The sequence below is a fragment of the Nyctereutes procyonoides genome, unplaced genomic scaffold (assembly GCF_905146905.1).
Source record: "Nyctereutes procyonoides isolate TBG_1078 unplaced genomic scaffold, NYPRO_anot_genome, whole genome shotgun sequence".
Lineage (NCBI taxonomy): Eukaryota > Metazoa > Chordata > Mammalia > Carnivora > Canidae > Nyctereutes > Nyctereutes procyonoides.
The window spans coordinates 32,275,926-32,303,648 of NW_026575134.1; the positions used below are offsets into that span (position 1 = coordinate 32,275,926).

Here is a 27,723-nt window from a genome sequence, read left to right on the forward strand (position 1 = left end):
ACCTTTTGCTTCACCTGGAAGGAGCTGAACACCTTTTCTATTCTGAGGATGAGTAGATGGTCTGACAAACTGCGCACACCTGGAAAAGGCTTCCTCTGCAGCACGAGCATGGAGATGCAAGGTTTGCCTCTCATGTCCTTAACCTTCCTGTCTCAAGATCCAGCCCTGCCCCTTACCCCTGCTGCCTCTCCACCTCCAGCTGCGGCATCTGGGTTTTGTACCCAATTTTTATGGAGATGACACCCACATAACAATCATGCAGGGAGAATCATCCAGTTTGGCTTCATTATCCGGGTAGGGCAAGCTCAAGGTGTTGGGTGCAGCTAATTAAAAGGGCTTGCTCTGGTTTCCCATCTTGGGAGATGCCCAAGGGGGCTAAGTGTCTGTTAAAGGCCATCTCTTGACTTCTTTTCGAGATGAAGGAAGACTATGCGGGGAGGACAGTGATTCAGGGAGTAGGGAAAGAAGAGAGGCGAGTAATAAGGACATGATGAAGGTCCTTAAACGTGGATGGGTTGCTCTTTCCAGGCTGGTAGGCACAGTCTGTGGCTGAATGTTTTTATTTTGAACTTAACTTGCAGGCTGCAAATAAATGCTCACGAAGCCTCTCCTGGAACTGGGTAGTGACCCAGGCATGGGCGGGCTCTGCAGGGCTTCCTTCCCTCCTGTTGGCAAGGCTCTGAATGGGCTCTCTCTAAAATGCAGCATACTCGGCCCTCATCTTGTGTGTCTCACAGCTCTGCAGGGCTGAGTAGGAGGCTAAGCCTTCTGCTGCTTAGGGTAAGACTTTGCCTTTTTTTAGATCTCTTAAGATGAGATAACTCATCACCTCTTAGAGAGAGTTGGGTGATGGCATTGCTTTTTATCACCTGACAAACCACGGACCTCAGATATCTCTTTGCGCAGGCTTTACTTAATGCTGCGTGTGGTTGCGGAAGGCTTCGTCTCCTTTGGACTACTCACCGCGGGTAGCTCGTCAAATGGGGTGTGTCTTCTTGGCCAAACCATATTTTTGTTCCATCCCCTTCAAGAGTGAGAATGGTCAGTGCAAGTGAAATTGCACTAGAAATTTCTACCAAGTGGGCTTTGATGGCACATTGAGGATAATAAAATGTTTCTACTTGCCGTCCCTGTGGACTCAGAATGTTCCAAAACATTTGGCCCCGCCCCCCTCATTAGGCTGAGGCCCATAGTCAAAGTGAGTTAAGAGGCCTGGATTTTAGTCTTTGCTCTGCCACTGACTTTTGGACCACAAATCTACCTATTGTATCTCATTCTTTCTCCTGCCCAGCATGTGAGCTTTAGAAGGCACATTGCCCACTTTGCCTGTGTTCTTCCCCATGCCTTGGACCCCCATCCTCAGAGGCTCGCTGTTCTGGGGTCCCTGGGGCTGTAATTCGCGGCAGTCTTGGTGGAGGGGTGAGGTGGGGAAAGCCAAACTCGCCTTAGCTTCTCTGTCCTGACCTCCCCAGATCCTCTCATCCAAGGGCGCTGTGAACAGATGGATTTTATCTAAGATATGGGAACAACCAGAGGGAATAATGACTTATTTATTTATTTATTTATTTAATTGGAGTTCAGTTTGCCAACATATAGCATATCACCCAGTGATATGAGCATATAGCATGCTCATCCCATCAAGTGGCCCCTTCAGTGCCCGTCACCCAGTCACCCCATCCCCCTGCCCACCTCCCTTTCCACCACCCCTTGTTCGTTTCCCAGAGTTAGGAGTCTCTCATGTTCTGTCTCTCTCTCTAATTTTCCCCACTCATTTTCTCTTCTTTCCCCTTTATTCCCTTTCACTATTTTTTATATTCCCCAAATGAATGAGACCCTATAATGATTGTCCTTCTCCGATTGACTTACTTCACTCAGCATAATACCCTCCAGTTCCATCCACATCAAAGCAAATGGTGGGTATTTGTCGTTTCTAATGGCTGAGGAATATTCCATTGTATACATAGACCACATCGTCTTCATCCATTCATCTGTCGATGGACACTGAGGCTCCTTCCACAGTTTGGCTATTGTGGACATTGCTGCTATAAACATCGGGGTGCAGGTGTCCCGGCCTTTCATTGCATCTGAATCTTTGGGGTAAATCCCCAACAGTGCAATTGCTGGGTCGTAGGGCAGGTCTATTTTTTAAGTCTTTGAGGAACCTCCACACAGTTTTCCAGAGTGGCTGCACCAGTTCCCATTCCCACCAACAGTGCAGGAGGGTTCCCCTTTCTCCACATCCTCTCCAACATTTGTGGTTTCCTGTCATGTTAATTTTCCCCCTTCTCACTGGTGTGAGGTGGGATCTCATTGTGGTTTTGATTTGTATTTCCCTGATGGCCAGTGACGCGGAACATTTTCTCATGTGCTTGGTCATGTCTATGTCTTCCTCTGTGAGATTTCTGTTCATGTCCTTTGCCCATTTCATGATTGGATTGTTTGTTTCTTTGCTGTTGAGTTTAATAAGTTCTTTATAGATCTTGGATACTGGCCCTTTATCTGATAGGTCAGTTGCAAATATCTTCTCCCATTCTGTAGGTTGTCTTTTAGTTTTGTTGACTGTTTTTTTTTTTTTTGCTGTGCAAAAGCTTCATATCTTGATGAAGTCCCAGTAATTCATTTTTGCTTTTGTTTCCCTTGCCTTCATGGATGTATCTTGCAAGAAGTTGCTGTGGCCAAGTTCAAAAAGGGTGTTGCCTGTGTTCTCGTCTAGGATTTTGGTGGATTCTTGTCTCACATTTAGATCTTTCATCCATTTTGAGTTTATCTTTGTGTATGGTGTAAGAGAATGGTCTAGTTTCATTTCTGTACATGGCTGTCCAATTTTCCCAGCACCATTTATTGAAGAGACTTTTTTCCAGTGGATAGTCTTTCCTGCTTTGTCGAATATAGTTGACCGTAGAGTTGAGGGCCCGTTTCTGGATTCTCTATTCTGTTCCATTGATCTATGTGCCAGAACCACACTGTCTTGATGATAACAGTAGTACAACCTGAAATCTGGCATCGTGATGCCCCCAGTTCTGGTTTTCTTTTTTAATATTCCCCTGGCTATTCGGGGTCTTTTCTGATTCCACACAAATCTTAAGACTATTTGTTCCAACTCTCTGAAGAAAGTCCATGGTATTTTGATAGGGATTGCATTAAATGTGTAAATTGCCAATATGATCCAACAGTACATTAAGAAGATTATTCACCATGACCAAGTGGGATTTATCCCGGGGATGCAAGGCCAGTTCAACATTCGTAAAGCAATCAACGTGATAGATCATATCAACAAGAGAAAAAAGAAGAACCATGTGATCCTCTCAATAGATGCAGAGAAAGCATTTGACAAAATTACAGCATCCATTCCTGATCAAAACTCTTCAGAGTGTAGGCATAGAGGGAACATTCCTCAGCATCTTAAAAGCCATCTACGAAAAGCCCACAGCAAATATCATTCTCAGTGGGGAAACACTGGGAGCCTTTCCCCTAAGATCAGGAACACGACAGAGATCTCCACTCTCACCACTGCTATTCAATATAGGACTAGAAGTCCTAGCCTCAGCAATCAGGCAACAAAAAGAAATAAAAGGCATTCAAATTGGTAAAGAAGAAGTCAAACTCTCCTGCGCAGATGACATGATACTGTACATAGAAAACCCAAAAGACTCCACCCCAAGATTGCTAGAACTCATACAGCAGTTTGGCAGTGTGGCAGGATACAAAATCAATGCCCAGAAATCAATGACATTTCTCTACACTAACAATGAGACTGAAGAAAGAGAAATTAAGGAGTCAATCCCATTTACAATTGCACCCAAAGGCATAAGATACCTAGGAATAAACCTAACCAAAGAGGTAAAGGATCTATACCCTAAAAACTACAGAACACCTCTGAAAGAAATGGAGGAAGACACAAAGACATGGAAAAATATTCCATGCTCATGGATTGGAAGAATAAATATTGTGAAAATGTCTCTGCTACCCAGGGTAATTTACACATTCAATGGAATAATGATTTAAAAAAAGATAACCAGGGGCCACCTGGGTGGCTCAGTAGGTTAAGCATCTGCCTTTGGCTCAGGTCATGATCCCCAGCGTCCTGGGATAGGGTCCCTGCACCAGACTCTCTGCTCAGTGGGGAGCCTGCTTCTCTCTCTCCCTCTGCCCCTCCCCCTGCTGGTGTTCTCTCACCCTCATAAATAAATAAATAAATAAATAAATAAATAAATTCCTAAAAAAAAAAAGATAACCATAAAAATCACTGTTCTCAGTGCTTAAGAGAAAAAGAATCCGAAACATTTGACAGGAGGTCTCCTAAGAGATGTACTCATCCCTGGTGACCGCGTGAGGGCTGAAGTCAGAGGAGGAGCTCCTCTTCCAGTCCTCCTCCAGGCTAACCACTACTTGCTTTTGGAAACCCCTGCTCCTGTCCACAGGGGGCTGGGGGTTGTCCTGGGATCTCGGTCACCCTCCTGCTCCAGGACAGCTTTTGAGTGTTGACTGTGGAATGTTTTTGAAGTCGTCATGAATCACCGCAGATGGCACAGCCGCGGCATCACCAGGGAGGGCACTCTCTCGGGCCCCTGTGAGAGCTCACCCCCTCCTGGGGGTCCAGGATCACTGGTCGTGACTATCAACCACCGCCTGTGCCTACCACACAAGGTCCATGGGCTCCCGAGGACAACGGTGGTCCCTGTGGGCACTGTGCCCTCCGTACCCACCAGGATGGGAAATGTTCTGCTAAAAAATGCAACATGCTGGGCAGCTCTGTCCTCCGTCGAGCACAGAGAGATTTCCCTTTACTGCGCGTGCATCACCTTCTCACCTCCCGTGTCATGCCCAGCCCCTTTGCTGTGCAATAGAACAGGACTCTGTACTCACCTGTCCAAACCCCAGGCCATTTGGTCCTGCTCACTTCCACTAACAGGATTACAATCTACAGGTCTGAAGTTTCCTGGAACTCTGTCCTGTTCTTGTCTGGTGGGATGGAGGCCTTCCAGCAGGTGAGGCCTTCCATACACGGTGCAGCGGTGGCATGAACTCTCCGGGGAAAAGAGAAGGAGCCGGCCCATCTTGCCAGTTCTGGTCTTTTCAGCTGTCACTCAGTTATTTTCTATAGGAAAAAAAAAAAAAAGGTTTGTGCTCCTTTGACTAAAGCTAAGGAATTTTTATCTTTTTATTTATTATTTCAAGATTTTATTTATTTATTTGACAGAGAGAAAGTGAGAATGCACACAAGGAGGGGGAGCTACAGGCAGCAGGAGAGGGAGAAGTAGACTCCCCCCTGAGCAGGGAGCCCGACACATGGGGCTCGACCCCAAGACCCTGGGATCATGACCTGAGCCGAAGGCAGATGCTTAACAGACTGAGCCAGTCAGGTGTCCAGGAATTTTTTATTTTTAATCAGCAGAGTTAAATTAGCTATTTGTGCTCTCCTATATTTGAAAAGTGACCTTTTGCTCCAATGGGCTCAAGCTGCCAAATCTGTGTGATCCCCGTCCCAGGGCACACGTCATCGAGGGTCAGAGAGGAGCAGTCCTCAGAGCCGGGGCAGCAGGTTGAGGCTACGACCCAGTGCATGTGTCTCCGATGCCCCACGCGTGGCTGAGGGCGTGTCTGGGGGGCGAGTGTGCACCTCAGGCCTTCACTGCAGTGTTGGGAATAGAACCCGTCACCACCGCACAGCTGGGTGGGGGGTAGAAGGATTGCATCCTGGGGGATCTTACAGGAGACAGAGGATTTTACCTCTCCAAATAAGTTAGATCTCGGGGTTTGCTTGGGATTTGATTTGTTCAGGGGATGGGGCCAGAGTTGGTGATAGAAAGGGGGTGAGCTTGCAAATTGCTGAGGGAGGACGGGCTCCGATGGGGGAGCCGGAGAGTGCTGGGTCATGGTTACAACAGAGTCTCAAGGTCCATGGGGCTTCTTCTAGCCATGCTCCGGAGAACAAAGCCAGGGCGGGGCAAGAAGAAATGTGTAGAAACACATTTTAATGAAAGGGGGTCTCTATTCTCTCCCATCTTTTAAGATCAGGACATTTTAGACATTAAACCTTTGTCATGCCTTTTAAATGTCAACATGCCATTTTAAGATGCATGTTTTATTCATATTCATAATGATTTTTATATTTTTGGTAAGAGGGTTCACAAATTACTAAAGGGACTTCAAATTTCAGAGGAAAAGTGGCTGGTGAGTTCTTTTTTTTTTTTTTTTTTCCAAATTCGTAAAACATCCTTTCCATTTTTATCCGAACGCTTTCTGGTTGCCAAATCCTAATTTGGTTAAAAGCTTAGCAATGAATGCCAGTTTGGGGATGATTTTTGCCGTCTCTGCTCAGGACAGTAAGGCGGCAGAGAGAAGGGAAGGGTGGGCTGGGCCTGCTGTGGGTCACCTGCCACCATCTGGGTTTGCAGCGACCAGGGAAGGGACCCCGTGTTAGCCATGAGGCAGGGGCAAGATGGGGGGCTGGACTGGCCTCTGTCTTCAGCAAGGCAGCTGTGGAAATCAAGGCTCTCCTGGAATACCACACCGACCCCTAGCTCAAGTCCCAGATGTGGTGCCATTCATGGATTTACCAGATGCTCCCAGAGTGTCTGGCCCTCCGCTAAGGGATAAAGGGCAGCCTTCTGTGAGTGGAGTCGGATGACAGCCACGAGGAGCCTGGCAGCCTGGAGATGATGCCCCTCGGTCTTCTGCTCCCTGCTGTCTTCATGCCTTCAAACGAAAACCTTAGTGCAGGACACCTGGCACGAAGAAGGAGCTAAGGATGGTTGAATTAGGGCCAGCTACTTACAGGATGGGTGACTTAGCGTCAGCGCCTCAAGCTCTGTCCCTGCTATAAAGTAGAAATAATAGCATCTATGTGCAGGGTTGTAATGAAGGCCAAGTCTCATTTGAGCAGTGCTGGAACAAGTGGGTGCTCAAAACCCGGTGGCTGTTGAAGACATGTCATCATTCCAGCCCAGTTGTGCTTACATCTCTCTGGAGCACCTGGACCTGAGCCTCGAGGGAGACAAATCCTTCAGAATGTGTCGATGCTGCATCTAGACTTGCTCCCCCTCCAGGTACACCGCGTACCTCGCTGCTGCCAAATCTCCCAGAAAAGGAGATCCTGAGGATTCCAAGGCTGGATGGACACTGCGAAGCACTCAGGGCTTCCCTTGCAGATGCCAAGCCCCTCTGTCGCCCCCGGGAGAAGACTCGGGGAGCCCAGGGGGCCTTTATTGAGCGGCTGAAATGTGGCACCTGGGAGCTCAAACCCTCTGGCGTGCCTGGCCTGGCAAGGAGAAGCAGAACAGCAACCTCAGTCAGCAGGAACACCCTGGTCCTGGCAAGTCCTAATAGTCTCTATGGGATGGCCCCGGGCAGCGGAGGCGGTTTCCTCTGCCCAGGCTGGGACGCAGGGGGGCGCTGCAGCCCCACTTTTCCTCAAAGACAGGGAGGCGGTCCCTGGGTTTCCAGACCGAACCTTGAAAGATCCCCGGGTTTCCTTGTACTCACAAGATTTCACATTCTCTCTGCCTTCCTAGGTGGAAATCAGCAGTGCCCTAAAAAATAAAAAAATCCTAGAAAATGTGCATGGCTTCTTCAACCAGGAGATTTTCTTTCTTTCTTTTTTTTTTTTAAGATTTTATTAATTTACTCATGAAAGAGACAGAGGCAGAGAGACACCGAGAGGGAGAAGCAGTCCCGATGTGGGACTTGAACCCAGGACCCCGGGATCACGCTCTGAGCCAAAGGCAGACGCTCAGCCGCTGAGCCACCGAGGTGCCCTTCCACCAGGAAACTTAAATTTGCAAGAAATATGTTTTCCTTGTAACAAAAATTTAAAAGTACACATCAGCCAAAAGAATTCCATACACCCCTTGAGAATAGTTCTCGGCACATACACACGCACGCAGAAGAGGACAGTTATAAATGATTTTTACTTATTTACCCAAACAAGGCATCACTCTATTTGGTTATTTGCTTTTTCAGTTAACAATAACCTCAGAAAACTTTTTCAGTTTTTCCCACACTTATTTTTTTTTTCAGAGTGACTTTGTTTAGATATCTGGGACCACCAAATCTGACGTTTGAAGCCCTAAGGTATTAAGATTGAAAATGAAAAACAGGGGTACCTGGGTGGCTCAGTTGTTGAGCATCTGCCTTCGGCTCAGGTCGTGATCCCGGGGTCCTGAGACAGCCTGCTTCTCCCTCTGCCTGTGTCTCTGCCTCTCTCTGTCTCTCATGAACAAATAAATAAAATCTTAAAAAAAAAATGAAAAACAGGGCATCTTTCATGAAAGTTTCTAACTGAAGTGAAGAGAGGCTTAAAGCCATTATGCTTTGGTCCCTCCAGGAGCAGCATCTGAGCAGTACTGACTTGCATGTGGGGTAGAAGGCAGGTGACATTTGCTAAAAGAGCAGTCACAACCTTTCAATTCTCTTGGGGGGGGGGTGAGGAATCCCTGAGGAAGGTCTCCTCTCCCCACCCTCCCCCCAACCATCCTTGTTTCCTCCTGGACTGGTTGGCAGTTGGATGGGCCGATTGATTCTCCCAACAACAGAGGTGGAATTTAGCACTACATCTAGCTAGGAAGAGCTGGTTTTGGTTAGGGGAGGTGCATGGAGAGCGGAAATGATAGCACAGGCTTTGTTGTCCAACGAGCACAGGTTCAGATCCCAGCTCTGTTCCCCACGGCCCGGCTGGGTGACCTTGGGCCAATTACTTAATCCCTCAGAGCCTCATTTGCACAATGCGGTAAGAAAAGTCCTCTTGCAGGATTGCCATCAGTACCAAGTCAGTCGCACGGGTATGTATGTCCACCCCTGGCACAATGACGGCAGGTTATCAAGCACCCCAGTGCTCTTTTTAGCGGTCAGCACACTTTTCCTGCGAAGGCTTGGAGAGCAGGTGATCTTAGGCTTTGCAGGCCACGAAGGCTGTGTTGCAACTGCTCAACAATATGTAAGCGAAGTTGTGAGGATGGGTGTGAGGATGGGTTCCGGTAGGAGTTGATTAACCAAAACAGGTGGCAGGGTGGCTTGGACCCAGGGCGGCTTGCTGACCCTGCACCAGGTCAGTGCTGTCCGCTACAAATAGAATGTGAGCCTCGTCGGTAATAATTTTTCTTGTAGCCACAGGAAAAGAGTGAAACGGGTGAAATGGGTCTCAGCAAAGTAAATTGTCCAAACCAGCATTGCCTCAGCACGTAAGTGATAAGAAAAATCATTGATGAGGTATTTTACTTTAAATGTTGGTATTATTGAAACACATCTGCTGTGTATTTTAAGCTTATGGCACATCTCATGGCATACTGATCGCATTTCAAGGGGTCACTAACTTGAACACTCGGTTCAAGTGATGGTTAGCACAGCTTTGGAGTGCTTCTCCGTCCGCCGGTCATACCATCTAATGGGTCAAGAGATCGATTTTTTTTTTTAGTTTTTTTTTTCTTAATTTAAAATCAATTTGCCAACATAGAGTATAACACCCAGTGCTCATCACATCATGTGCCCTCCTTAATGCCCGTCACCCAGGGACCCCATCTCCCTGGCCCCCTCCCCTCCAGTGACCCTCCATTTGAAGAAATCGATTTATGTAGACAAAAGGCAAGTGAGAAATATGAACTAGAGGAGAACAGAACAGAAACAGAAACCATCTACAGCCTGTAGAAAGGAGTTGGGTTGTCTCGTGTGTGCATGCCTGTGTGTGTGTGTGTGTGTGTGTGTGTGTGTGTGTGTGTGTGGCACCACGGTGAGAAACAGAAAGACACATCTTTCTGTGGCTTATTGTCACACATGCTTGAAATTCCCCACTCTACCTACTGAAGTTTCTTGGTTTGGTTTTAAATCAGGCGGACTGTGGTGCTTTAGCTCTCTCCTTGCTGCGGCTGGGCTGGTGCTGTGCCAGCGCTCGCTGCCGACCGAATGAATGACTGTCTGGAACCGGCCCAACCGGGTACTAAATGTCACACGGACCATCGAAAATATACAAATTACAATCCCCAACCTTCAACTTTATGACCTCTGCATTGGGTTTCACAGAATCCTCATTTTACAGAGAGCCCCCGGGAACCCAGGGAGGTGAAACCCATGCTCACTCCAGACCCAAGCCCTCAGCAGCGCTTTGGGATGAGAAGAAGGGATCCCATTGGCCTGGGATCCTCTTCAGCAGCCAAAGACCCTGTTCTCCCGGCACTTTTTCAGGTTATGTAAAAGGCTGGGTGGCCCAGTCACTTTTCCAGAAGCAGGCTGCTTAAACTGGCACTTTCTCTCATTCCCAGAAGGATTGAGAACAGCTGCTTCCTCCCCGGCTGGTGCTCCACTGGGCTGCACCGATGGAAAAGTGGGTGAATTCCCCCCAGTGGTGTGAAGGGTCTTGAGTCAATTTTACTTGGAATTTTTGAATGCATGAAACAAAGTTAGAGAGATCCTGCTTTTTTTTTTTTAAGGGTTTTATTTGTTCATGAAAGACACAGAGAGGCAGAGACACAGGCAGAGGGAGAAGCAGGCTCCCTGCGGGGATCCCGATGCAGAACTCGATCCCAGGGCCCCAGGATCACATCCTGGGCCAAAGGCAGACACCCAACCCCTGAGCCACCCAGGTGCCCCAAAGAGATCCTGCTTTTAAAGTGTCCTGTTCTCTTCTTGATTTTTTTTCACTGATTCTCCCACAAATTTCCCAAGCCTCCAAAAACAAAGGTGAGGGAAGGTTCAGGCTCTGTGCTCAAGTAGCTCAGAATGCGGGGCGGTGTGGGGCGGATGTTATCTTTCTGTAAAAACATATGTAAGATTATTCAGAGTGAAGCGGAGAAGAGCTTGTTGTGTCTGGCTCGCGATTCCACACAAGATAAAAGTAGGAGGCTGGTAAAGCTCGCTTTTCTCCCTCTTGTTCTTCAGCTATGTGATGAAAGACACTTTAAATACTTCTGATGGTGAAAATTGCTGAAGGTCCGTTCCCCTGAAATACATTCTGCAGAAATCCCACTCCCGAACCGGATTCAGTTTTCTTCCTTTCCCACAGGGTTGGTATGAGGGACATATGCAGACTTTGGAGTCAAGCTGACTTGGGTGCAGATTCCACTTGCACCATTTCTAGGCTTTGACTTGGCCATTGTCTCTAAGGACTCAGCTTCCTCATCTGTAAAATGGGGGTGATTTTAGCCTCATAAGGTTGGGTGATTTTAGCCTCATAAGGTTGTGGTAAAGATTAGGTGGGGAAACATATATTAAGAGAAAAAAAAGTGTGGGAAAATGCTTTTCTGGATGAATTTTTCATAGGAGTCCGTTTTCAGAAGATAGCGAATGGGGTATAGCAGTGATGTCGTATTTTCACTTCCTCCTCCTTCCAGAAGGGTGCAGTGTGAAGCCAAGAAATGCACTTTTGTGTCTTATTTTCCAGTCTTAGAAAATGACTTAGAGACTGCATTTTTAAGATATTTTTTCCCCACCCATTTTCATTTCACTCACACATAGTGCTGTCAGGAATTCAATGTTCATGAAAAAATAGCCAGATTTCTTTTTGGACACTTTTTTTTTTTTTTTTAAACAACAAGGTCTTTTGGTTGTTGCCATGACAGCCAAACCCTCTCCTGTCAGCTATGCAGGGGTGAATTATTGATGATCTTTGCTCAGGACGTCCTCAGTAAACACACTCGTCCTCCAGGGGAAGGTGATAGGGCTCTAACCGCAAGAGCAGTCAGAGTGCTGGGAACTCGGGGAGGTGCTTGCCTCCTCATCCCATCCATGGGGAAGGACCTGAGTGAGCCATTGGCCTGGGATCCTCTTCAGCGGCCAAAGACCCTGTTCTCCTGGCATTTTTTCGGGTTATGTAAAAGGCTGGGTGGCCCAGTCACTTCTTTCCAGAAGCAGGCTGCTTAAACTGGCACTTTCTCTCATTCCCAGAAGGATCTGACCCATTCCTGCTCAGATGATCCTGCCCACAAGTGAAGACAGCCACCCACGGCGATTGGTTGGCCAGGAACACATTCATGTAGCCACTCTTTGAGCGGATGGGGGAGGCCACCGGAGGAGGAGAGAGTCAGAAAGTGTATGTTTGGAATTTATAGAGATATAAACTGCCCTCATTTTCATTTAAAAATAAGCACAGCAGGTTAGTCACCAATAAGCTTCTCGGAGGGTAATTTTAAGGCAAGTTACTTAGCCTTTCTGAACCTCAGTTTCCACATATATAAAATGGGTTTACTGATAGAACCGTATCTCTTAGGGGTGGTTGTGAGGATAAATTCATAGAAAGTGTATGGAGCAGTTCCTGGCACGCAGCAAGCCTCTTAGCTGTTGTGATAAAATGATTGCTCCCTAAGTTATGTATCAGTACTCCCCTAATGTGGCCACATCCCCTGAAATCTATTAGGGTGTTCAAAACACAACCTTTTGTTTTATTTTATTTTATTTTATTTTATTATTTTTAAAATATTTTATTTATTCATGAGAGACACAGAGAGAGGCAGAGGCACAGGCAGAGGGAGAAGCAGGCTCCCTGCAGGGAGCCCGATGCAGGACTCGACCCTAGGATCCTGGGATTGCGACCTGAGCCAAAGACAGACACTCAGGTATCCCCAAGACACAACCTTTTAAAGCTGATTTTATTTTCATTTTCACGGGTAAACGTTGATTTGCTTTTGCCTTCTTCCACAAGAAAACGCTTGAAGCTGCCATCCAAGTAACAACATACGCATGTCTTTGCTTTAGCCTTGAGATGCGGTTTACGGGAACATCCCTGAATTTCATTGCAACGGTGTCTGAGGCCGTCCAGGTCTGAAAGTATCTAGGAAACATACACATTTCAAAAGAGACAGCTCCTCTTCTGATACAGTGGAAGAGTGAGGAGTGAGAGGAGGCAAGATGGGTAGAAGAATTCAGGCATTCCGTGGAGAGAAAAACCTGATGTTGTGCAAGCAGTGTAGCAAGGAGCGTAATTAAGGCCCAGAGAAATATTTTGCAGGTTCTTTTATGCCTTCCTTTCTGTCTTCTCTGCCTAAATTCTTTTAATTCTGATGAGACAAATTTCTCTAGGGTTAAGATTAAAAAAAATGTTATAGAAGTTTGGTTAGAAGATGCTACGAGGGACCCAGGGAACCAGAGAGGAAAGAAACCAAGCCCTGTGTCTTTGAAGGAGCAGACCTTGGAGAAAGAGCAAGTCAGGAAAGCAGAGGGGCTGGCCTGGCTCACTGTGGAACTGGCCTTCTGACATAACTTCCAGGTCCCAAACCGTGTCTCTTTAAGGCACTGGGAAAAGATCATTTCACTGCTAGTTATGCCCTTCGGCAGCATCTCCTGCCTGGAGGAATGGGAGGCACAGAGCTGTGAAACCTGTAGGCTTTAGAACCAAGCTGCGTGGCCTTGGAGAAATGCCCCACCTCTCGGAGCCTCAGCTGAGGGAAGAGAGAGAGAGTCATATTTTCCCTGCAAGGTTGTCATGAGGATGAAATGACCGACAGTCCGTGACGTGCTTGTCACATTGTACACTCTCAAGTGTCATTCCACTTCTGTCTTTTGAAAAGCTGTCCATTTTCCTAACTTAAAGACAGGAGGGCAGGGATGGTCCGAGCTGGGAGATTTACTGGCCTGAGTTACAAGTTAGAGAAGGGTCAAGGGGGAGAGCTTTCTTTCTTTCTTTTTTTTTTTTTAATTATTTTTCTTTTATTGGAGTTCAATTTGCCAACATATAGCATGTCACCCAGTGCTCATCTCATCAAGTGCCCTTTTTATAAGGGGAGAGCTTTCATTTCTACATATTTCTGTGTCACTCTCATTAGTTTACTCTGAGGCCCCCATGTGATATGACCTTGTCAGTCATTCCGTACGTGGGGAAATTTTTAGTATCATACCTCTTTAGTTTATCCTTGATAAACAACGGATTTCTTTTTTTTAAATAAATTTATTTTTTATTGGTGTTCAATTTGCCAACATATAGAATAACATCCAGTGCTCATCCGTTCAAGTGCCCCCCTCAGTATCTGTCACCGAGTCACCCCCACCCCCACCCACCTCCCTTTCTACCATCCCTAGTTCGTTTCCCAGAGCTAGGAGTCTCTCATAACAATGGGTTTCTGAGAAATTGAAGCCAGTGCCTCTCTGAGACTGTGGCTGTGGGCCTCCTGGCCCTGGCACATCACCTTGACCTCTCTAGGCGTCTTTTCTTTGCTTCAGGTGTAAAGCATGAGGTGGATGATTAGGTTTAAAAAAATGCTTTACCATCCCCCCACGTCAGGTTCTCAGTTCTTTGTGTAATTTTCCAATAGCACTAGCAGATAAATGTGCCAAACTTCTGTGATGGTATTTTTCTCCCCTAGACTTGGTAAATCTGAAGATTTGGGAGTTGGGACACCAAAGACTATGCCGCAGTGGCGACTATAGGGAGGTAATTCAGCCAGCGAGCTGGCTTCGGCGACGAATCTGGGTTCTCTGATCCGTTGGGCCTAAAGCTGAGACTGTTGGAGACTCGTTTAGGATTCTTGGATGCAACGTGCACTTGTCATTTTGAGTTATGGCCATATGCTGTGCAGATGGCCTCTGGGCTGGTCTTCCTTATTCGAGAAGGAGGAAGGTCCCATCCACTTATCTGTACAGATACTTTTCTAAAACTCAGAGGATTCTAAGGCTGAGGTCAGAATTCAGAGAGATCAGAAGCAAGCCGCACGGATGAGAAAAATCATCGTCCGTGTTCCACGTGGGATCTGAGGTCATCCAGAGTTTGGCAAATAAATGCTTTTATACATTTTTGTTAAAATATTTACAGCATTACGCTATCATTTCAAAACAATCATTCCCAGCTCGACCTGACCATTCATCCAACCACTGGTGCAAACTGCCTTTGACTAGGGAGCTTCTATTATTCTTTTGTTTCTTGTTCTTGGATCCCATGAGATTTTTGCACCTGACAATACCACGTTCTCTCCTTTTGTTTTGTCTGAGTGCATTTCTCTTTCAAGCAACCAGACAACTCCTGACTGGGGCAGTGGGGGAAGATGATGGGTCATTGCTAAACTTTATTAGGTTGCGGCCATACAGTTTTTCAAGGGTCCCTTTTATCTTATTAACTCTCTGAGCTCCAAACATGCCACTGGACAGCTGCTCTCCCTTCAGCCCTAAGAAGCTCCATGGGTCCGGTCGGAGGGAGATGTCACCAAGGAGAAGGTATCATGGTGGCCGCTCCTCAAAACACCAGCACCGCCCTCTAGAATCCAACTGGGCACAGCCAGCGGACATTGATCAAGCACCCACTGTGCATCGGGCCCTTTGATAGGTGTTAGAAAGGAATAAGATGGGGTGCTTACTTTTAAGTAATTTATGCCATGAAGAGTGCACCTCAGTGTACAGAGCAAACGCTATGCCAGGCAATGTTTTAAATGTGTCATGTATGTTTATGTGACGGGTTTAGAATGACCCTGCAAGGTTGGTAGGATTATTATCATCCCTGTTCTAGATGGGGGAAACTGAGGCACGGGAAATTGAGTAACTTGCTCAGTTATGTAGCCTGTGAGCAGCAGAGGCTGAATCTAGACCCAGTTGATTCCAGAGTCCGGGCTCCCTCCCCAGCTCATATATTCCTTTTCTCTGATGACCCCAGGGACATCATCTCGTTAATCCTCATCACCTTTTTCTGCAGGCTTCTCTCTTCCATAACAAGTGTTAGAAGAATAATGTGGCGCAAAGCAAAACAAACAACAAACACCTTTCAATCCAGAAGGCACAAGGCAAACATCTAAACAAAAAATAAACTCCTTCGTAATCCCATCCTGGTTCTTATCGTAGTTCATGTCCTTTCAGTCAGGGTGTTTGTTATTTTTGTAAAAATATACATTTTGAAGTCTGCACTTTTCACTGAGGATGATGGCAGGTTTTCTTTTTCTTTTCCCCACCCTATTCTTTCTTGACATACTTTAATAACTTAATTGGTTCAAGTGTCTTAAAATTGTAGTTATACCACACGTTGACACCAATCCCTTCATGCTGGGCATTTAGGTTACTTCTGACATTTCCCTGTTGTAAGCCACACTCTCTTGCACATCTTTGTATATACATTTTTTTTCATATACGTTTGGTAATTTCCTTAGGTGGTTGGAGGCTTTTAACTTTTTTTGTTTTTAAAGAATTTATTTATTCATGAGAGATGCATAGAGAGAGGCAGAGACATGGGCAGTGGGAGAAGCAGGCTCCATGCAGGGGACTCGATTCCAGGATCCAGGATCACGCCCTGGGCCAAAGGCAGACGCTCAACCACTGAGCCACCCAGGTGCCCTGGCTTTTTTACTTTTGTGGTTTTGGGTGGGGAGAGCAGATTCAGACTCAGATTCAGCAGATTCAGATTCAGCAGATTCAGAATCAGGTTCAAAAAGGGCCATCTAAGTTCTTTCACTCCAGGGAAATGGTAATACTGTAAGTGTCTGAAGCATGCTATAAAGCATCCATCTTCTGCTTTTTGGGAGAAGTGGGAAAACTTAATGATTTGGGCTTTTGGATTTATAGGGCATCTTCTTCCTGACAAATGGATTCACGATTCTCCCAAGGGCTAACGAATCCAAGATAGAACTGGCCCTGTTCCCTCTTCCTACCCCTCTTGAAGAATCAATCACCCAGTGGGGTAATGGAGACTTGAACACATGAGGCTCAGGAAGACATAAAACAGGTTTAACAGGAACTTTGTGGAAGTGGAAATACAGAGAGGCTGACAGTCCAGGAGGGGAAACACAATGTGAGGGAAACAGGAGGTAAAGGTCTGTCGACAAGTGGGCGAACCCACGGAAGGGGGGCCGTTCCCAGTGGTCGAGCACCGACTTTGTAGCTATATAGAGTTGGGCTGGAAGCTTGACGCTCCTTCTGACTGGCTGTGCGATCTCACGCAAGGTATCCAATCTTTTGAGCCTCAGTATCTTCATCTGTAAAATGGGCCTGTTTTAGCACCTGCTTCCCAAAATTGTTGTGAGGGTTTACTCAGATTGCGTAAGGAACCGTACGACTCCTGCTTATTGGCTGCTTTGTGCAGGGCGCTAGACTGTTAGGTGTTCGTTACTTTCATCAGCATCGGCTCCACTCAGTGGAGGGGATTACGTGGTGAGGGGTCGGTCCTTCCACACTGTGGAGGACCATGCACACCATTGGGGAAGTTTTGCATTTTGGGGGGGAAAGACAACAAAATCAAAGGGTGCCGTGTGACATTTATGAGGAATAGCTGTTACACTTCATCTTCCCGAAGCACAAAGGAGGATAATCTTGGAAGTTCCTGTCTGCCTTCTGAGGCAAATGAGGACAGTTTGGGAGTCTTTGCTGAGCGCCTGGTGTCCTCTCCCACAGCGGGGTGGGCATGACTGGATGGGCTTATGGCTTGCACTTCAACATTCTTCTGGTGTTTTAAAAAAATTACACTTCAAGCTCTCTATTCAGATTCTTTTGGGTGCTTTCCTCAAAGGGACAGAAGGGGGAAAGTTTATTGGCTTAGGTCCCTGGGATTTCTAGGGATTCAGTGGCTGCAGACAGAGTGCGGCCAAGGGCTCAAATGGTGTCACGGAGCTCCTGTTCCCCTTCCCATCTCTTGGCTGGGCTTTCCTGGGTATCTTTGTTTCAGGGACCCGTGTGTCCTGCTGCACGAAGCTTACAGCATCCTCACGTGTAATGATCCCGGCCATAAGGAGTGCCTCCTTCCTGCTGCTTCCAAGAAGAGGCCCAGGGAACAGTCTCTCTCTCTCTCTCTCTCTCTCTCTCTCTCCTTTTTAAGATTTTATTTATTTATTTGGCAGAGGGAGAAAGAACACGGGCGAGGGGAGCAGCAGGCAGAGGGAGAGGGAGAAGCAGGCTCCCCACTGAGCAGGGAGCCCAATGTGGGGCTCGATCCTGACCTGAGCTGCACCCAGGCGCCCCGGGAGCAGCCTCTTTAGCTGGATTTCAGTAGCTCCTGGGCTGGCCACCTTGGGAAAGGGTTGTCTGATTGGCCAGGTCTAGATCCCTGCGTTCACTTCTGGGGAGCCCACCGAAAGGCTGGTCCCCCAAAGAGATCCTGAGAAGACCAAAAAGCAAAGAAAGAAAGGAAGGTAGGGAGGCAGGAAAAAGGAAAAAGGGCCATAGAGGACTACTACAGACTCCTAAGTACCTCGGGGTGGGGTGCCTTACGTCTGCGCTCTGCAGGACTGAATTCCAGTTTGGTTCACCAACTACTTTTTTCCTTCTGTCTTTCCCACCTCCACCCCCGACGTGTGTGTGATTTTTAAGTCAAGTGTTGCTTTTAATCACCTGAAGCTTCCGCAGTTGCTGTGAAGCCCGGGTCTTTAAGCTTGGGGTGTCATTAGTAGCATACCAGCCACCCCGTGCAGCTTAACTTCTCCCTACAGACTCTAAAAATACCCGGAGGCGCTCGCAACAAACAGCGCGGCCCTGTGTGCGCAGGCGCCGGCACGTCCCGGCTGCCTCTCTCGAGTGCCTTAGCCTGTCGCTGGAGAGAGAGCCCTTGGCTCGCTCGGCTCTATTCTTTATTTTTGACTTTTCGTCTTGGCTCACCTACACTGCTGTTTATGCAGAGGAGAAAGAAAGGGTGATTGATGGAACGGGATTGACTGGAAGCAAGGGAAAGAGGGAAACAAACACCAGCCTTGCTCCCACTGTGTTTTTGCAGCTTGCTGTGTAGACCTGAACTAAGATGTGTCGAGAGATCAGACCAGTCCAGGGAGCAGCCAAGATTAGCTGGGATTTAAAATAAAACTCTTTAACAGGAGGTCACCTAGAATAACTCTCACGTATGTATCCATGAAGAGGCCTGAGGACCATATCCGGAGAAGGTTAGTGCTTACAAAGTGACCACCAGGGCCACGACCCGGGCTGTTTTTCAAAGGCAGAGCAGAACTCAGTCCCCTTTCCGTGGAATTCTTAGGTGGAGTTGAGCCAGCCAGGGAATGGAGGTTTCCTTGTTTCAAGGAGGTGTCCCATGTTACGGGGCTGATGGAGCATCACCTGCTCCGTGTCTAACGGTTCGGGGACCTGCCTCGTGCTGGTTGTCTTACCAAACCCATGACCACTTGGGTTCTTTGAAACCCGGCCAAGGGATTAAATGATACAATTAGATGGGTCATGAAAATATGTGAGCCATGTACAGATGTGACCTTTTAAAGATCGCCTGCAGAAATCAGATGTCTCCTTAACAAGGTAATGAACCTGAACCCAACATAAGCATGCAAGGAAAGGCGCGTAAATGGAATCTATTAGATGTCTCTAGTGATGATCGTGGAAAGGAAAAAAGAAAATACACAGCTTTTTACCAACACCACGGGTGTGTTCACTACAGGGAACATTTGTTTTAGCTGTTGGGGATTGCCACGCGATGAATGGATTGCCCAGAAGTTGCTCTGAGAGCAACCTTTCAGTTGGCGGGTGTTATGGCAGGCTTCTGGGATTTAAATGAAAAAGTTAAGCCTTGTCGGGTAAGCATGAGTAAGTTCTTGGGACAGAATGTACTTAGCATTGTTTCCATCCATACGTGAGTGGAGGAAGCGTATGTACCCCGGGACATATGCTTCTCATTGGAAAAATGCGATCAAATGTCTCTCTCTGGACTGACTCTCAAGGAAAGTCCTTGGCATCTTCTCAAGCCTTAAGTGAAGGCTTCTGAGCTCCCAAATTGCTAGGTGGTCTCTCCCAAGGAACATGTCAGAGGCAGGGGCGCCTTGTTCTTTGTGGGTGGGAGTTTGCTCCTCCAAGTTTTCACGTCTGCCTTCTTTTAAAAGACCTGCATTGCATTTTTATTTTATTATTTTATTTTTTAAAGATTTTATTTATTTATTCATAGAGAGAGAGAGAGAAAGAGGCAGAGACACAGGCAGAGGGAGAAGCAGGCATCATACAGAGAGCTTGACATGGGACCCAATCCAGGGCCTCCAGGATCACGCCCTGGGCCGCAGGCGGCGCTAAACCGCTGCGCCCCCGGGGCTGCCCTGCATTGCATTTTTAAATGCAATGGCCTAAATGTGGCTTTGAATAGTTTTGTGAATCTGGGCAGTTTAATAGCCATGTTAGTGATAATAATAGCAACCATAACAAGAACTGACACTTTATTGTGCTTTCCGTGTGCCAGGCTCCACTTGTGTACATCACAGATTCTGATGCACTTAATCCACAAGCTCATCCACAGATTTATCTATCTTCTCCTTCTCCTTCCACAGCTATGATTAGTCAAGATCTCCCCTTTCCAAGATGACCAGCTTCATTGGCAGCTTTTAACTGCAGCCATCAGACTTGACTCTGAACAGGGTTTGACTCAAGAGAAGCACAGGTTGTGTATTTGTTGGGAAACGTGGTTGCCTTTTACGCTCTTGTGAGTTTTGTGAGGAGTAAATCCAAAGCACACCATTTATCAGTCCAGTCAAGGGATTCCGTTAGAGGCAAAAGACACATTCCCCCCCACCCCCAAGCCCTTCTCGAACACATTTGAAAGGTTCTTGTTTTATGCTAACTAGTTAAACTTCATGGAAAAGAAGGGCAGTGGACTTTTAGAGTTGCTCATAGAGACACAAATGGCTGATGTGAATGGGAAGGGGGAGGTTTTGTTTTGTTTTGTTTTGTTTTGAGATAAAGGTTTTTAACAAATCAGCCGGGCTTGTGACAACTTTAAACTGGCTTTGGGGCTGCCAGGGTTAATGTCCTTTTTAGGCTTTTCCTCCGTGTTTGGTGAAAGGTGTGTAATATGCAGCAGCGAGCTGCTTTAGGATTGCTGTCTTCCTAGGAGGCAGGGTCCCCGAGTGTCTTAACTGTCATCATCTGCACAGTGTTTCAGAATAATCAGTCCCTGAGGTAATAGTGTGCAAAGGCATCAGGTCGCTTCCACTCGAGCCTGTGTTTTTAGGATCTGCAGCCTCTGTCCTTTCCTAAGTTTGTGTATTGCTTTTCCTTTCAGGGTGCAGAATCCCAAACTGGGACTGGAATGTGTTTGGGGGATGGGAAGCACTGATTACATTTCCAAGTGCAAAACCAATGGACCCGGCTCCGATCGAGGGGAGCTCACCTGGTTCCATGTGGCTTTATTCTTCTGGCTGAAAGTACTAAGGGAACTTCCAAGAGCTGTGTGTGTCATTTGTTGTGCGCAGGTGTTTTCGTTTAGAAATGCCCATGTCGTGAAGCAGATGGGGAACCTGGGTTTCTTAAAGAAAAACCCATGTTGGGATAAAGGAAAGGGATATTTGCAGTTGCCGAGATAATTTAGATCGTGTAGGTCTCCAAAAGAGATGACTGAGGCCAAGAACCAAAGAAAACAAGGGACACAAACAAAACAGACAGACCAACAAACAAAAACGACTGTCCTTGTTTGGGGTCTAAATTATCTGCATTTGATAAACGTGGCAGGCAACGTCAGCTGAACAGGGGCAAAATCTGCATAAATATACCCAACCAGGGCCCGTCTTTGAGGGTTGCTTTTCAGGGGTCACTGAGAGGAGGTTCATGGCTTCTTAGCTGCTTGGTGATTTTTTTTTTTTCCCATGAGTCTTCCTTGGGTGCAGGATGAACGGAGAGAGGAGCCTGGGCTTTGCCCATCAGATGACCTGGGGTGGCCACCTAGCTGTCTGGGTGGGCGACCTCTGAGCCACAGCTACCTCATTTGCATGTGGGGTTGGTAACTGCTCCCCTCAGTATTGATCAAATGGATCCCTGGATATAAGGCGTCTGGGACCCAGTGTGGAGAAGCATGAAATAAGCTAATGCAGGCAGTGTTTACCTCCTTGCCCTGTGCTCAGTTAGCTGGAACCAGGCCTCTGTTTCTCCCTCACCCCCTTGGCTGCCAGCCATCCTGACCCTCATGAAGACCCCTGTGTCTCTCTGGCTTGCCAGTTCGCCCACGTGTGCCAAACCTGCTGCATTTCTGGAAGCTGGCTCCTGCCTGCAAAGTAGTCCTTCAGCCCCCAAGTGATCCAAGCCTTTCCTGGCCAGTGGCCATCGACGTGTGGGGGGCGGATAGGTTTGTAGAATAGCATCGCTGAGGATTTAAGTCCGAGGGAAAGACAGTCTGGAAGCACGTGGAAGTAATCTGTTCTCCTGAAGCAGGCCCAGGCTTCTAAATCCAAGCGCTGCCAGCTTTCGGTGTTGCTGTTCTCCACAATTTAAAACAGATTCGATGTCAAATGAAGGATACTGACTCGCCTGCATAGGTGGAAACAACGTAATTACAAAGATCGGACACATTAGCTTATAAAGGAAGAATGTCAGTGGTTTTGATCCCTTGTCTTTTGTATTTCTGGTTTGTTTTCTCCACGCTGGATTTAAAAAATGTCTTAGATCATTTTAGACTTTTGAAAGGAGAATTGCCAAACTAAGACGTTCCCGGGTGCCCCTGGCTTAGCTTCCTGTAATGGTGACATCTCTCACAACCAGGGGATGGTGGTTAAAACCAAGAAATGAACCCCACTCCGATACAGTTGACTTAGAGCTTGTTTGGATTTCCCCAGTTTTCCCACTAAGGTCCTCTCTCCTGTTCTGGGATCCAATCCAGGATCCCACATTGCACTTAGTTGTCTGGTCTCCTCCCGCGGCGACAGCTTCTTAGGTCTTTCCTTGTCTTTCACAACCTTGACACTTTCAGAGAGGATCGACTCGTTGTTTTGTAGAATGCCTCTCAATTTGGGATTACCTGACAACTTCTCCATTCCTAGCTTTTTAGTTGACTCTTCTACATAGACTTTGTTATGCAGGCTGGGGATCCAGTGACAAAAATGGACACTCCAAGGCCCAGTGAATTATCAACTTATTTCTGAGACTAGCCTGGCTGGGAATTACGGATCCTGGAGGTTAAGAATATAGTCTCTGGAGCCAGAGGACCCGAGTTTCCTTCCTGGCTCTGTGACTTACCTGCTTGCTGTGTGACCTTGTGAATGTGACTTGACCTCTCTGTGCCTTAATGTGTTCACCTGCAAAATGGGAAATGCTACAGAACTGACTTCATAGGGTGCGGGTGAAGATTAAGTGAGTTCAAGCATAAAGCACATAGAGCAGTGCCTTGTATATAGTGATCCCTGAGCATATCTCGGCTGGTACCACTGCTACATCTTCACCCCCCAGCTCCCCCACAATGAAGTCGGAGTCGGGTGACATCCTGATGTCACTTCTCAGGCCTGCGCATTCAGGCACGGCTCTGACCAGAGGGACGCGTTTGTAGCAAAGCCCTGGGATTTTGGGACATGGTCCTCGTGTCCCATCTAGGACACCTGTTTCCACCGGAGGGTTGGATCTTGGCCGCCAGGGCCTCCAAGTTCAGTCTTCAGGGCCTCCTGGCTGTGCACTTGTTGCATCCGAGGCCCCCTTTCTGTCCTCTGCTTTTCTGTCCCTTCTGTTCTGCATTCCCCTGGGCCTCTCACCTTGCCTCCCTCTCTTTACTTTGTTCCTCTGAACTGACATGAGGATGTGAGGCAGGGTGGTTGCAGACCCAGCTTCTCTAGGACGACTGGCTGCGCTTGATTCCCCTCCCCATCACTTAAAGATTCACTTCGATCCCTGTGCATTATTATTATTATTATTATTATTATTATCTCTCTAAGGTCTAATGTTAGTAGTGATTATCACTGTTAATTTGACCAGAGCTTTACGGTCTGTGAGTCACCGCTGTAAATGTATGTTACCTCTGTTGTTTTATTTGATCCTCATCACAATTGTGTGACATAATATCCACATGATCCCATTTTACAGATGAGGAAACTGAGAAACAGAAAGTCGAAGTAACTTGCCCGAGATCACAGAGTGAGGATGTGGAGCAGTCTGGTTCAAACCCAACCTGGCTTTGGCACCCACGTGCTACTCACTGTGGTCTTGGCCACATGGGGTCTCAGAGGGTTCTGCGGGGGTTGAATAAGATGATCTATCTAAAGCACTTAGCGAAGTGCCTGGCTTAGAGCGAAAGCTCAGCAAACTTCAGCTGCTATTAATCCCATGATCTGATTTCTGTTCCTTTGGCTCGTGGTTCTCATGCTTCAGGGATGCAACTTCTTAGTGTTGGTTCCCTGACTTGGAGCTCTGCCCCTTTGGGCCCACAGCCCCCTGCCTAGCAGATGGGGTCACCCGCAGCCCTCTACCTTGATACAGCTCAGCCTGAAGTCCTCTATCGATTTCTGATGGACTCAGGGTCTGATGTTTTCACTTCTTTTCCACTTAGTTTCACCTTGCACCTCTAGCCTTTGCTTCTTGCTTCTCTGTCTCTGGTTTTGGGCTTCTTCCCCTCCCCCGCAGCCTGGCTTCAAGCCTGCCCTGGACCAGCCACTTCCCGTCCTCACTCTCTGTCCCTGCGATTTGTTGCGTGGCACCGCCTCGGGCAGGTCCTCGTGACGGGCGTTCCTGCTGGGTCTGCCCAACTCAAGAAGGGGCTCACCCCTGAGATGGAAGTGGCAGCACTTGGCCATGGGCCCCGAGGCCTGAAAGAAGGTATTCAAGGAGAAAAGAGTGCAGAAGGACAGCTGGAGGAGGGACGAGGCCGGAGGTGGCCAGCATTTTGTTCCCTGGTCCCGGGAAGCCCTTTCCCTCATTCTGTGCCTGGAGGCCCTTCATGTTCTCGCAGGCTCCGTGCCAGCCCCCAGAGGAAGCCCTCTCTGGGCCCGCGACATGGATTAGGCCCTGCCTCGGTGGGTCCCGGTGCCTCTGGATGCCACAGGCCTGACTCTCTGGCCGTCCCCTAAGGCAGGAAGGCATCCTGGGCAGCGTCCAGGCTGCTAGATGAACTCAGGCACGTTACTGAAATCCTCTAGCTTCTTCAGCTGTGTGATGGGGATACCAAGGGCACCGATCTCACAAAATGGGGCCTGAGACTCTGAATTTGTGTCTCCGGGGTGATGGTTGCTTAAGTGCCCTCTCATTAGTGAGAAGTTGAGCACGTTAATGGAGCCGGTTGTGCTGCTGCCTGTCCGACGAAGCATCAGGACTGCAGCAGTGATACCGCGGGCGTCCTTGCCCCACCAGTATGTCTCTCCCAGACCTTGAGTGATGCGTTTGCAGCAAAGCCCTGGGGTTTTGGGACACGGTCCCAAACAGGACCCTTGAGTGTGCTCTCCCTCAGAGAAGGAAGACAGAGCCTTCCGTTGCAGGGATGTCCAGGCATCACCGGCATGTTCTCCAATTAGGCGGCACCAAGGAAACCAAGGCTACAGGTTCAAATTCAGCTTCTCAGGGGATCAGGCAGCTATGCTTTGCTGCCCGGAGCCAGACTGCAGCTGGCTGCAGGGCACCGATGTGGCCTGGGAGGGCCGGTGAGGCAGTGAGCCCGACCTACAGGTAACACGATGGTGGTCCCGAGGGCCTGGCTGTGTTTTGGCAGGTGCCCCGGCAGGTGCTCCAGCAGGTGCTCGCCCAGGTCGGAAGGAACAGAGCGAATGTGACCTGTGGCCACGTTGGTGCCATATCCGGGTGGGGAGCGGAGCCCGAAACAGGCCAGAAGACATGGTGGGAGGCAAGGAAACAGGACCCGCTTGGGAAGTGTCCATAGTGAGAGCTTCAGTGACTTTGCCGGCGTGGCCCGGCGACTCAGTGGGACTCAAACCCGCGTCTGACCGGCCGGAAGCTCTGCGTTCCTCGTGACTAAGCCACACTGTGGTCAGGATGCAGGTAGGTGATAGGGCCTCATGCCAGGTGTGAGGTGGGTGTCCTGATGACATGGAAGATGATCTCAGGGGCCCCAGGAGACGATTGGGGGTATACCGCTGACAAATTCAGTGATGTCACATCATATGGCCAGATGGTCATTTCCTTTCTGGATTCTTCGATCTTTCTCATTATGACAAGGTTAAAATGTGCTGCTGTGTTTCACTGCCACCCTGAAACCTTTCAACTCCCTTTTACATTTTTTTAAAAATATTTTATTTATTTATTCATGAGAGGCACAGAGAGAGAGAGAGAGAGAGAGAGAGAGGCAGAGACACAGGCAGAGGGAAAAGCAGGCTCCATGCAGGGAGCCCGACGTGAGACTTGATCCCGGGACCCCAGGATCATGTCCTGGGCCAAAGGCAGGTGCCCAACCACTGAGCCACCCAGGCGTCCCCACTTTTTTTTTTTTTTTTTTTTTTTGCATAGGCTCCGAGCCCAGTGTGGGGCTTGAATCCGTGACCCTCAGCTCAAGACCCTGAGCTGAGATCTCAAGAGTTGGGTGCTTAACCCACTGAGGCATCCGGGAGCCCCTCAGCTTTCCTTTTTAAACAGAAGGTGGGCAGCAGAAGCCCCACAGCAAGTAGCACCTAGCTCGAAGTCAGTAAAAATGTTCATTGTTTTGTGCGTTTACACATGCCTCTTTCTAGTCATCAGTGCTACTGGTTTTCCATCCAGGGAAGTAACGTAAAAACTCCTCTCAGGATGTACGTGCATTTAAGGGCAAAGGATCGGTCAGTGTTAAACGCTGTTAACTGACGGATAGCGGAGATGGTGTTCAGACACGGCAAAAATAGCCGCGTGGCCGCTGTGAGTGACCCGGGCATGGGACCTGCTGCGACAGGCCTGAGATGTAGCACGCGGTGCATACTCAGTAAATGTCAAGGACGGAGGGAAGGGGGAATGCAAGGGAGGAAAGAAAGGAGCGGTTTGTAAAGTGGATGAGACAGTCCTTCCCTTGAGAGTTTGGGTCTGGATCTAGCTTGTTCTCCAGGCTGATGGATCAAGTAGAAGATGGAGAAAATGAAGTTGGTCTTGGTCCTCATGGATCCGCAGAGACGGAGTGCCCGGGTCTCAGGGTGGGATCTTGCATTGCAAACGGGGCGGCTCCAGATGGGGGGGGGGGCGATTTCCCCCGGGTCGCCCAGGCACAGGGTGATGAGAGCTATCATCCGTCTCCAGGCCAGGATCCTCATCTTCAGACTCTTTCCCCACATAGCTACCGGGCCTGACTGGTTCCAGTCTCCCAGTCTCTAGGCACCACCAGTTCCGGCTCTGGACACGCACTGTGAGTTACAGAGAAAGAGAAGAAAGCAAATGTTCATCTCTGGGTTCAAGGAGACAAGGCTATGCTGTACCGTTTTGCCCTCAGACAAGTATCATTTGGAAGGTAGGCAGCCCGGGTCTCCTATGGGGGGGTCTGTCAGAAGGGTCCCCCAGGAGCGATAAGCCCTGCACCAGCCAGCTTTCACCAGGTTACGCTTCTGTAACCACAAGCCCCACACCTTGGGGCGGACAACCGCAATGTTTGTTTCTTGCTTCTGTCACATATGGTTGCAGGATGCCAGTGGCAGGTGTCCTCCGTGGATCCTCCGTGTGGGGCGAGACGGGAGGCGCAGCCCCCACCCCGGTCACGCCTCTCTTGAGGCAGAGATGGGAAAAGACGACAAGGACAGGACTAATGTGAAGGTTCTCGATGCTGCTTTCTGGGAGGGATCATGTGTTACTCCTAATCTGCATTGGCTTGGGTTCCTAGAGGAAGATTCTGGATCTACTGTTTGGGAGGTGCAGGAAATACGGGGAGGTCAGTAGGGAGGTGGGAGGCCGCCAAGAGAAGGAGGGTTATGAAGTCTGCTACGGGTGTGGGCAGCTCCTGTTCAGTGCCCCGGGGAAATCACCAGGATGGGACAGGCGGCGGAGCTGTCCCCTGAAGGGGCGGGGGGGGGGGGCTGGTGTATGCAGGCCTGCCCATCTCTGGCTCAGGCTGCTTCCGGGGGGGGGGGTTAATTCCCCAGCACTCCTGGCCTGTGTGGGGGCGGAGTGGCCTGCTAGCTCCTGGGGGAGGGTGCTGGTGGCCGGAGGGCCCTGCCCCATGAAGGGGAGACAGGTGGGTGGGCCCCCAGGGTCTGTGGTGAGCTG

At 48.4% G+C, this 27,723-nt stretch overlaps 1 protein-coding gene across 3 annotated transcripts in view; it reads left to right on the plus strand.

Moving 5' to 3' along the window:
- The window catches only part of SLC1A2 (solute carrier family 1 member 2), a 151,437-nt gene that overhangs the window by 17,976 nt on the left and 105,738 nt on the right, over positions 1-27,723 (plus strand). The window contains exon 1 of one of the 3 annotated variants that reach the window (XM_055300791.1): positions 18,579-18,761. The exons of the other annotated variants lie outside the window; for them this stretch is intronic. Within the exon in view, the coding sequence (XP_055156766.1) occupies positions 18,730-18,761 (32 nt within the window). The 5' untranslated portion in view covers positions 18,579-18,729. Of the gene's footprint in view, positions 1-18,578; positions 18,762-27,723 lie in introns of those variants that run through there. 3 annotated transcript variants of the gene reach the window in all.